This window comes from Strigops habroptila, chromosome 1 (genome assembly GCF_004027225.2).
Source record: "Strigops habroptila isolate Jane chromosome 1, bStrHab1.2.pri, whole genome shotgun sequence".
Taxonomy (NCBI): domain Eukaryota; kingdom Metazoa; phylum Chordata; class Aves; order Psittaciformes; family Psittacidae; genus Strigops; species Strigops habroptila.
This window is the reverse complement of record NC_044277.2, coordinates 96076080-96087722: the sequence shown is the minus strand read 5'-3', so window position 1 is coordinate 96087722 and position 11643 is coordinate 96076080. Positions and strand designations below refer to the sequence as shown.

The 11643-nt window shown below is 41.3% G+C and overlaps 1 protein-coding gene across 3 annotated transcripts; it reads right to left on the bottom strand.

Moving 5' to 3' along the window:
- Positions 1 to 780: 780 nt before the first annotated feature.
- RBFA (ribosome binding factor A) lies at positions 781 to 11329 on the bottom strand. Of its 3 annotated transcripts, none has more exons than XM_030499846.1 (7): positions 11123 to 11329; positions 10462 to 10504; positions 9504 to 9680; positions 6674 to 6786; positions 5445 to 5529; positions 3239 to 3312; positions 781 to 1530 (listed from the first exon to the last, which is right to left on the bottom strand). In XM_030499846.1, exons 1-7 carry the CDS (start codon positions 11239 to 11241, stop codon positions 1119 to 1121), a joined length of 1023 nt encoding a protein of 340 aa, XP_030355706.1. In that variant the 5' UTR covers positions 11242 to 11329; the 3' UTR covers positions 781 to 1118. The 3 variants fall into 3 exon arrangements, with proteins under 3 accessions (XP_030355706.1, XP_030355722.1, XP_030355715.1); XM_030499862.1 differs by having other exon boundaries at positions 10462 to 10567; positions 11123 to 11312; XM_030499855.1 differs by having other exon boundaries at positions 11119 to 11281.
- Between the last annotated feature and the right edge of the window lie 314 nt (positions 11330 to 11643).

Here is an 11643-nt window from a genome sequence, read left to right as displayed (position 1 = left end):
CTAGTCTCTCCAACCTAAAAATTGTTTAAACTGTTTATATTCTGGAGCTTATACTCACCATCTTTTAAATCTTTTTGAAAAACTAGAGCAACATACTGTAGTGCAACCTCCCCTGCATTGTCTTTACTTCCCTATTAACTACTGGAATTAAATGTTCTTTATTTCTGGTAGAATTCCTTTTTACTACCCTGTTAGTCGTAACTTCTTTTGAAGCTTCAGCCCTCCTGCCTTAATACATTCATGCTATTATTTTTTACTTGCTTTGAGCCAGAAAGATCTAATCTCACTTTTTATACCGTTTTCCATCCATTTCCGAATCTTAAAGTTACTGGGGCATTCTTCCCTGCTGCTTTTTCTCTTCCCTGCTGCTTTTTCTCTGCCTTTCAGGTTTTAATACATTTTTTCAGCCACAGTCAATGCTTTGCCCGATTTTACCCAACAGATGAGCAGTTTTCCATTCTTTTCTGGTTGCAGTTCCCTTTGCACAACTGTAAATTTCTGAATATTAAATAAACTTATTTTCTTTGAGGGTTGTATTGTTATTTGCTGTAATTTCAGTGAGTTTCACTTTCTTGTGGAGTTTCCCCATTAGATTAGGTCCTCTAGAGAATAACATTCTAGAGAATGTCCTGATCTGTGTGCTGAAGGCTGCTCTTTGAATGCCACTGTCATTATTTTGCTTCCCTCTTCCTTCCTGACCGTAGAATAATAGACACCATCACTTTGTGATTATTTTTATCCAGATGACTCAAAAAAAAAAAAACCTCAGAAAACCCAACATATTTCAATACAGAAATCCTGATTTTATTTGAAATAATCAACAGAATTACACGATGCTTTAGCTCAGTGCTCCACTATGTTTATTTTGTTATTACAAAGCTGCTCTCTGGTTGAAAGTTCTACAACTGCAGCAGCTTGAAAGCTGCTTAACAGAATGTCACAAATAGCATTTTTGTTTTTCTTACACACCTTGCACTAGCAAATCTCCCCACGTGTGACAAACCTATTAGTTTGAAAGAGGAAGTGATAAACAGGCTGTACAAAACAAATCTTTCAGTATCTGCAGCAGGCTTTTTGCTATTGGCAGCCTCCATTTTAAAGGGAGTGGCTTTTTCACTTCATTTCAGTTTATCAGTAGGTTGACTTACAGTTTTGCCATCATCTGCCTCCAATTCATTTACATCTTCCCGCAATTCATTTACATCTTCCTGCAATTCATCCTCCAGCTCATAGTCTGAGACTGCTTCAGTGTTATCATCCCAGTGATCAGCTTCATATCTGTCCATTAAGTATTTCTGTGGTGTAATGTCATCATCAGGAGGATTCTTTGGTTTTTTCTTTTTCATTTTCTTTCGAATCTGAGAAAGCTGCTGCTCCTGCTTTTCTGTCCAGGCAATGCTTTCTGTATCTCTTGACACTTTCAGTCTTTTGTAGTCCATTATCTGCTTATTCAACAGTTCATGATCAATACCAAAAAGATTAGACTTCATGGGTGGATCTGAAGATTCAGTTGCTGAAGAGAACAGTTTACTGTGGAAAGGAAAGCAAATGTTGTGGGTTTTTTCCCCCATATATATTTTAACAGGCAATGCAATTGTGACAACTTGAGTAACACAGAAATAACCTGGAGTTTTCAGTTTTTCTTTATTAATGCACTGTGTTCAGCATTATCCTTCCTACTTAAGAAGGAAGAGATACCACCATACTGTGTGTCCAAGGACAGGCTGCATGTAAGCCTTTCAGCATGTCAACAGATTTAATGGGAGGAAGCCAATAAAGCAACTACATTCCAGAGGAAACTGCTTGTTTCTGGGAAAAGGTGTGCACAGATAACAGAGTGAGCACTGGACCTGGGATCCCCAAGGAAGTTAAGACTTCTCACAGCTACTCCAAGAAGTAAGAATCAGCAGCCTGAGCCCAAACACACAGACATGTATGAATGACAGCATGTAGCACCTTAAGCATTAAGTACTAATGCTTAAGCGTTAAGTATGGATTTCAGTATTTGCACAAGACACGAAGAAAGGAAGATGGCAGGTGCCCTGTGGGCAAGTCTGTCACAACAATGATTCCTCCCAAGAAGCTCTTTCTGATTTGCACCTGACGAATCAACTGTCTTGGGAGATGTTAAGGCACAAAAGGCATTTCCACCAACAGACTGCAGGCTGCTGGCTTCAAGAGCATCCAGTCCACAGAATCATTATTCTAATAGATTGTTCAGCCCTATCCCTCAATAGCCAAAAATCTCTCACAGAAGAATGCTAAATTAACTTACTTATTGTTAACATAGAAAGATTTATCAGTAAACTTGTAAGTCATGCATAACGAATCAATTTTATACCAGAAAAAAAGGTGGCCAAGGAGAGGAGTACTGGTAAATGTAGAGCATTTATCCTTATGAGAAAATTACCAGCAAGAAGCAAGTATTACTGCTGCAAAGCTTTTTTTTTTTTTTTAATTATCAAAAACATATCAAGTATTGAATTCTTAGAAATTCTAAAAATATTTCCCTTATAAAAGTAAAGATACTAATACCAGAACAAGTACCGGGTCTGAAGTAACAGATCTGATGACTACGTTACTCAGAATATAGACAACAAACACAGCTGATCTCCAAGATTGTGTTCTGTTATCACCTCATGGGCTAGTTGCCTCTGAAAGCATACACACTATGCTGTAACAATTCAGTCATTCTCCACAGCTTAACAGAGGTCCGCTTATATATGAGAAAATAGACCTTCCCTTTCCGTATTTGCAAACCTGTGTTCTGCAGCAAGGTACCTATGCACAAGAATCAATCACAAAATAGCCTGTGAAGATGTGTCTGCACTAAAATATGAACATAAACCTGAGCATATAAGAAATATTTTCCCTTCATTTTAATAAATGGGTGTAACTTTGGTAAAGAAATCTTAAGCCACAAAATTAAATGTCATCCTCTACATTTAATTTCTGGGATAATTACATATTAGTTTTGTCCTAGGCTATTCTGTAGCCTTTTCTGTTGATAAAAGGGCCCAACTGATCTCTTTAAAAGCTGAGATGCCTTTTCAGTAAGGTCTTCCAAAAAGGCGCTCTCTTCTACTTTCTATTTCCTCATAACCAGTTGCTGAACCCTGATAAATGTACACATCTAATTAAAATATACTTTCTGTCATGTCAAATAATATCCAATCTAAGTTGGCCAACAGAGATGAAAACAGATACTTGTACAATTCTGATTTAAAAAAAAACCCACCTAGAATCATCGTGAGATAATGTTTCTTCTGCTTCTGGAGGTCCAAAATCAGCAATTGATAATAATTCCTCAATCTGTAAACACATGAAGACAATATATGAAAAGTCCTGGATCAAATTTACTTTGTTCACACCTACACAAGAAACAGACAAGTATCCAACAGCAAATGTTTTATTTTCCACATTTGGAATACTGTCCATTCCAAAATAGTATTTTCCTCCATTTCAATAGAACTGCTTATATTTCTTGCCTAGGAAGTTTGTGCCAAATAGCGTAACTGATTCAGGGATTCCTACAAAGTTTTTGCCTTTCATACTTTCTTAACTGTCAGCTAGGGATTGTGTGACTTTTTTTTTTTTTTTAATTTGGTCTTACTTCAGTCTTAGAATCCTTTTTCATAACATCCTTATGCTAAGACTCTTTGCACTTCTCCATTTCTGCAAGTTTGTATTTCTGTTACCTGTAAATACTGAGTTCCCAACTCCCTTTTAACATGGCACCTAACCAGTAAATGCTACAAATCTAGTATATGCAGTGCTTAGAGACTGTGCCTAATTGTGAAAATTTTATCTCATTCAAAATTTTTATTTGCACATTTCCTTACATTTCTTCCCTTCTAATTGAGCATATTATTCTAGGAGTTGAATTGGATGGTTCTTCCCTGTCTTCCAATACTTAAAAATCGGTTTCAGCTACATTATTTCAAGCCCTGTTATTCAAATCTGCGAATTACACAAATCTGATGCTCTGCAAAGTCTGAAAAGATGGTCCATCTAAGTGCTTCCCAGTGCCATTCACTGACAGAGGTTATGCAAGGAGGGGCTTTACTTGTCTTACGTGGTTAACTTTCTAGATGTCTATGCACTGAACCTGAAAGTAAGGCAGTCCAGGGGTTTTCTTCAAAATTCTTCAAAAAGTGGTCATTTAACAAAGCTTGAGAAAGAGTAATTAATGGAATAGGCTCCACAGTAACAGAACTGAAAGGCAGGACCTGCAGGAGGACATATTTGTACTTCCATCTACGTATGTTAATAATAGGGTAGTAGTAATGACAAAGCGCTTCTATAATCACTCATTATTTGTGTATAATTTATTGTGTTGATTACAGGGAGCGTAAGAACAAATATAAACAACTTTCAGAAGTGTTTATTTCATTTCTGTTCTTGTGCTTTTTGTTTATGCTAATTCAGGTGGAAAGCATTTGCATTGTGGATCAGTACATTGGCACGAAACTCAGAATTTTTCTGAATACAGAAAGTTCAAACAGTTCACTGCATTTCCAGAGAGTCTAAAGCTCTTATTATCCCTTCCAGGTTTGCAAATACACGCTGCATGAGCCTGTAAGTCACTAACAGTAGTTGGTTGTAATAGTAACACATCTAAGAATAAGGCACTTCAGGGTACAGAAATGTGAACACTCTCTTTCCAGTTAATGTTCTTTCCATTCACATCAACAGCTTGAGAAGACATTCTTGATGAAATTCTACTCATTGGTGTCATCCTTCTCTTCTGGAAATCTCTCTATTTGAGAGATCTCACTTCACACTCCTAACGACAGCCAATTCCTAGAAAACATCATTATTCTAGCAATATTTCAACTTGTTAAAACTATCAACGCCTTGGCAGAAAATGTGAAACACTAAAGATAATTTTAAAAGTGAAAAAAAAAAAAAGGTAGTATGAGTGATCTTACATCCTCTATGCAAAGATCTGCACTTCGCTAGTTGGGGTAAAGAAAAATTAAAAATCACTGAATACATTCGATGGAATTTTAAAAACAAGTAACATTCAAAATGTGGAAGACAGCTCCTTAAAACTCATTTCTTTCATCTATACAAGGCAAAAGACAACTGCCTACCTTATATTGTTCCTTAAAATTGTAATTTCATTTTTTAGGATTTCTTTATTTGGCCTAATGATCTGGCCTACAAGCTTCCCTAAAAACTTCAGAATTTTTTATACTAGCATCAAAAAGTGTTCATGAGGCAATAGCTACAAGGATTCTTTTACATTATAGATAAGCATCAGCCTTACTCAAGGTTCTTTGCTAAAATGAAGAGGAAGGCATGCAGACAAAGCTTTATAATGTAGATTGGTAGAGCAACTGAACGATCAGCTCTCTCCATATTCCTAAGCATTATGGCATGCTATGTCACCATGTTTGCATATCATTATATTTGTACATTGAGTCAAAGATTACAATTACCTTTCTTACAGCTGCAGCTTCTTTGTCTTTTACAAATACTATTGGGGGTATATTTCCTAAAATCTGCTGACTCTTCAGAAGATACCTGGCAAAAATACAGCATTCACCAGTATGAGTAACAGAACAGCACCTCCAGGACAGATACAATACTTTAATTCCAGAGTATTGCAAATTTAAGTATATGGTTTGCAAAACTTACAGTCTGATGGGTATCCATTCAGGTTAGTGCTAAGCAATACATCACTAGAATCCCAACTCTGAATGTATAATATATAAAAACTACTAGCTGCAGATTCCACTGAGAATTGATGATAGATTTGTCTCCTATATGCACAGGCTGGCACAGGTCATTCCCCACTTCATTTGTCTTCCTTATCCCCACTGTAGGGGTAAGAGCAGTGGGGGATAGAGCCCTCACAGCAGGGCAAGACAACCAGTCCTACATGCTAGCTGCAGGAAGGACTGACAGGGCTTCCCTCATTTTCTTCCCAGCCAGCAACATTCCTTCTCAAAGAGTGGAAGCTGTTGGGAGTAAAAGAGGCATTGTGCTAGAGCAGGAATTACACAGCCTAGGGAAACAGGGGTAAGGAAATGGCTCTACGAGTATGCTTCAACAGACTGGCTGGATAGCAGAGGGTAAGCCAAGGAAAGAGGAAGAGACAAAAATCTCTCTGATATCCTGAAAACCCACTGGACCCTCTGTCAAAAATGGGTAAAGCATCATAATACATGGTAGTATCCCATCATTTATTTTTTTGTATCAGGACTGTAAAGAATTTCTGTAATGTCAGTCATCCCTTCTGGATGTCCAAATTGTCTCTAACAGAATTGCCCAGTGAGTCTGTAAGGAATTACTTATTGCAATTGCCAGTTCTCTTGTGCAACATCATTCTGGCCTAGTGTCATGCACAGTATGTCCAGCCCACCATCACTAGTACACTGAAGTAAAACTTCATCCAGACTCACTCTTTCAGCTCAACCCAGTCCAATTCTAGGAAAGCACAGAAGCCAAATAAGCCAGCTGTGCTCCAGCAGGAGAATTCAGAGCTGGTCTGACACAGCCATCCTTCCCTGTGAGGCTCATCACAAGAGATGCTCTGACTCCAAATATCTAAAAACCTAAAGCATCCTAACAGGTCAGATACAGATTGTTAGAAATACTCAAGAAATGGCATAGTACATGGCTATAAATCTATGAAGTGACCTAACTGTTTACCCCATAGCAGTACCGTATACGTGGAGCACTCTTCTGCAGTACACTTTCAACATAACTTTCTTTCTCCATAGTAGCAGCAGGATTCCAGTACACACGACACGCTGAGAAGTTTGATGCCAGACACACCTGCAAAAAGACAAATGTTTCTTTAAAATTATATGTATACACACACTTCATATACAACAAAGTTTCTAATTCATGAATAAGCATAGTGATCCAAACTGCATATGTAAATTGTTAGGAGAATCTCTTCTTCCATCTCTGCTCTTAAGAACCATAATTATATGGTGCCTTTAAGAGTTTAACACCAAATAAAACTTACATTCAGTGCCTGAAAGGGCTTTTTTATTTAGGCAAGTCACTGCCTAACCTTCCCTCCAACTGAAATTAAACAGAGAAGTCTGCCAACACCTGTATGTTCCTGACAGTGCTCCATTTAGTCACCACGACAGCGTTACCATCACGAATTGTCCAGAACGACAGTGTTCTGGAATACAGTTGAAAGTGTACATTTCTGCTAAAGAAGGACATGGTTTGTTGTCACCCATAATTTGGTTTTGATATTGATAGAAAAGAGGACACCCTCCACGCCACTGTAAGAGAAGTGTCTCTCCAGCTCTAAAGCCGGCTGGGAACCGCCAGTGCCTGAACCTCTAGCTCATTAACAGATAACATTCATAGATGTCATACATGCAATTGAAAATGCATGGTGTGCGGAGGCCAAAGCACACAGAAGATCTTCCTGAAGAATAAACTTGTGAAGCACAAATTGGATTCTGAAAGATTTCTGAAACTGTCATTCATCACATCTAGCGGTGTCTTACAAAACAGGTTCCCACTATGACAGTATACTCAGCAAACTTCTAACAACCTATCTAGCTCAACCAAAGGAAGGAGCCAAGGAAGAGGGAGGAGAAAGCATAAACTACCCGTTGGAAGGCACAATTCAGAGGTCATCTAGTCCAGAAACCAAGGCTTCAAACAAATAGGTATCTACATACATCACCAGAAAAAGACACTGCCATCAGAGTAGTCCCAGGAATGAAAACTGCATCACAGTCTGCTATTGACAGTGCTACTCTTTCCTAGGGCAGATGGACTGTCCCCAAAACCCAAACTAGATACTGATTTTTTCTAGCACCAAATAGCTCCTCCCTTGGGAAACCCACCACTCATTAAAAAAAACCCCACCGTGATCATTAACCAGCTGTTTCTACTGCAGAATCAACGCTCCCTGTCTCCCACACTGAGTCTAATGCAAGCACACAAACAACCCCATCTAACTCAAGCCATTTCTTCATTATCACAAGTAATGTTATCAAGTGGATAAAAGTTTGATGTATCAGGCCTGAAGCATGATTCCTATCTGTTACTATTATGTAAATTTAACTTGTCATATGGAAAAAAAGTAAATTCTGATGGATTGCAGAAATGGGTTTAAACTTCAACAGGGGAAGTTCAGGTTAGATATAAGGAAGAAGTTCTTTACAGTGAGGGTGGTGAGGCACTGGAACAGGTTGCCCAAAGAAGTGGCAAATGCTCCACCCCTGGCAGTGTTCAAGGCCAGGATGAACAGAACCTTGGAAGACATGGTCCAGTGTGAGGCGTCCCTGCCCATGGCAGGGGATTGGAACTAGATGATCTTAAGGTCCTTTCCAACCCTAACCATTCTGTGATTCTAAGATTCTATTTCTTTTGATAATGGAAGTAATGATACCAGACCAGAATCAGCTCTAGACTAAATCAAGACTGAGTCTCAGCCACATCCCAGCGGAGCACAAACTCTTCCTAAGCACTACACAGTTACAATAAAATCTGTACTATATTTGAAATAAGGCTGCTTCTTTCCCTCCCTTGTGTTATAAATCGCTTCATTTACAGCAATGAAAGTGCTGTGGCTTGCCTACACCAGCCAGTATTTTTAGGTGCAAACATGCCATCCAAGTCAGACAAGCAATCCTCAAAGCCCTGGAGAGAGAAGTACTGTATGAAGGATACTGCATATATAGAGACAAAAGATTCACCTTGCCCAGGTAATTTTAATCACATGCCCGAAGACAGAACGGATTCAGCTGGCAGAAACATCCATTTCAATCATAAATGACAAACCCCTTGTCACAGATACAGCTATGAGGTGCAATTTGTTTTTCCATGCTTCTAAGTCCATCAGCTTTTAAGCCAAACACAGGCAATCTTAACAAAACCGCAAATGTAAAAGAAAAAAAACAATGAACAAGAATGTGGAGACTTAGTTCCTGAATCAGAGCTTTAACGTCCCTTTCAAACCCATGAATTATGACAACACTAGCTACAATTAGGTACAAATTCTAATTCTTTCTGGAACCTTGCTTGCCAATGCCATTTTCTTAAGCTTGTCTTTTTTTGGAAGCTCATGCCCCACTGAGGTCTTCTGCCTGTACAGTGATGCTGGCGAGGAACACAAGGAGGTATCGACTTTCACACAGCTACAAGGAAAAGACTCTGGGAAAGATACACCTATATTGGCAAAAGCAGGTTCCTCTGTCGGAAAGGGCAAGGCAAAGAGTACATGTCTGAATAACATAAAACGAAAAGTCATACTAAGAGAATCACCATTTAGTTGGCCTAAGCTGCACTTGCATTTTAGTGGCAAAGGTCTACTAAGCCAGGTGCAACAATGCCAAAGTTCTCCTAGTCTGCAAGATGAATCCAGAGCCTCATCTTGCTGTGCTCTGCCACATCAGAAGCAATGCAGTAGAACTCCTGCACGCATCACAACACCCAGAGGAGCTCCTCTGGCCCACTATTGTGACCTCCAGGCATACTCAGAGCAGCTCAAAATAAGTTGAAGCTTTGGCACTTGCCTTGGAGATTTCCAGCTTAAGATCATAAAGTTCTTGATTAACTTCACAGGTAGCCATCATCTCTGCCACAGCTTTATGAATAAAACTGTTCAAGACTCTGAAGCGTATGTTGTCTTCTTTCCTAGTTTTTATCTGGTCACCTTTCACTATGGAGGCCAACGTGGTTGGTTTATACATCTTTAAAACAAAACAAAAACCCAACGCATTAATCCATAGTTACAAACTTGTATTTGTATTAAGCATTTAACACACAGGTTTTTACACTTTATTAAGTATGCTCTTAGAATGCCATTACTGCAGCTGTGATGGTTTTATATAGGTCTTATGTATCACATGGTTCAATAAAGAATATTTCTGTTCAGAAAATCTTCATGATTACAGTCATTACATGTATTACAGTCAAGGTTTCTTAGTTTATTATTTTTTAAGCTACTTACACAGGTCAATAAATCTCTTTTCTAAAATACAGCACACATTAACTTGAAAAGCACTGCCTGTTTGAAAAGCAGACATAAAAACTTGTTTTCCATAAAAGTAAAACTAAGCTGGTATACAGAAGTTTTAATCTGGATCAGTTCTCTGCTGTAGGCTCAAGAGAGTGCAAGGGACATGGTTTAGGGGTGGACTTAGCAGTGCTAGGTTAATGGTTGGACTTGATGACCTTAAAGGTCTTTTCCAACCTAAGCGATTCTATGATTCTAAGACAGCATTAGGCGTGAATGAGGTTCTGGTGTGAATGAAAGATCGGCACAGAAGAGGAAACAGCCATGGGGAGCTGAATGGCTTCTCTCAACAGCAATCCTGGCATATCATAGTGAAACTGGAACCCTAGTGTTCATCACAAAATTTTGCCATTTCCACCAGAAAATGCTTTTCCCAAAGGCAGACAGAATGGCAGAAGCACAAGCATGTTCCTCCTGGCACAGACAAACACAGCACCTTCAAAGCTTGCACTTACCATTTTAGATCCCAGGGTAGGGCTGTCATACCAAAACTTCTTTCTTTTGGGAAAAGGAAAGGAAATCAGCTTTATCTTTCAGCAGCTCAGGAAAACAAAGGGTTCCCTGTGTAAGTAAAACGTCACCTGCCTGAAGGCACACGACAACACTCCCGTTTATCATGCCCAGAGGTAGTTTTCCCCAAAACAGTTAGACTAGGGTGCGCTGCAGGGAGCAATGCTCCCCATCCACGGCTGAAGCTGCATGTAGAGGCGGGGAAAAGAATCACAGAATGGTTTGTGTTGGAAGGGACCTTAAAGCTCATCCAGTTCCAATCCCCTGCCACGGGCAGGGACACCTTCCACTAGACCAGGTTGGTCAAAGCCCCATCCAACCTGGCCTTGAACACTGCCAGGGATGGGGCAGCCACAGCTTCTCTGGGCAACCTGTGCCAGGGCCTCACCACCCTCACAGGGAAGAACTTCTTCCTAATAGCTAGAGCACCGGTACCTCCGGCCTGGTGCTCGCTCGCCAGGCTGCAGCAGCCCCGGCAGCACCGCCTGCCCGCACCGGCAGAGGCAGGGCAGGCCCAGCAGCCCGCCCCGCCGCAGTCGCTCACCCCGCAGCGAGGCCCAGCCCGGCGGGAGGCCCCGCTGCCCGGCCGGCGGCTCCCGCACCTACTTCTTTTTGCGGAGCATTTTCCTCAGCAGGTTCCTGGAGCCGCCCAGGGCGGCGGAGCTGCGCAGCGCCCGGCACCACCGCGGCACCGCCGCACTCGCCGCCGCCCGGGCGCCCAACATGCTGCCGCTGCGGCCCTTCCCGGCCAGGCGTGACTTGACCCGGCGCTGCGGAGCTCCCCGCGGCGGCGGCTCCGGCGGTGCCGGCTCCCCCTCGCGGCGCGGCGGCCCGGGCCTGCAGCGACCCAACGGCGGGAGCCGGTGGGCGGCTGTCAGCGGCCCCGCCGGCCCCGGGGGGACAGGGGTCCCGAGCTGTAGGAAAGCTCATGCACACACATAGTCAAGCCCCGTGCAGGCATAGCTGTGCACAGGCTCTGTTATTAGGGTGGGTGAGCTGTCCTGGAAGTGAAACTAAGGCTGGTTGCTGCGTTTCCATTAAAGGGCTGCCCCAGCAAAGGCCTTGCAAACTGTTCCCCAAAGGTAAGCATTGCTGCTGGAGCATCAGGAAGAGCAGGTCCATCAGCC

What these genes read in the sequence shown, in the direction of transcription:
- RBFA (XM_030499846.1), bottom strand. Translation starts at nt 11,241, where the DNA reads ATGTTGGGCGCCCGGGCGGCGGCGAGTGCGGCGGTGCCGCGGTGGTGC. An exon ending in TTAAGCTGGAAATCTCCAAG is followed by an intron (nt 6,787 to 9,503) that starts GCAAGTGCCAAA and finishes GTCTTTTTGCAG; the next exon opens with GTGTGTCTGGCATCAAACTT. An exon ending in AAGCTGCAGCTGTAAGAAAG is followed by an intron (nt 3,313 to 5,444) that starts GTAATTGTAATC and finishes ATGTGTTTACAG; the next exon opens with ATTGAGGAATTATTATCAAT.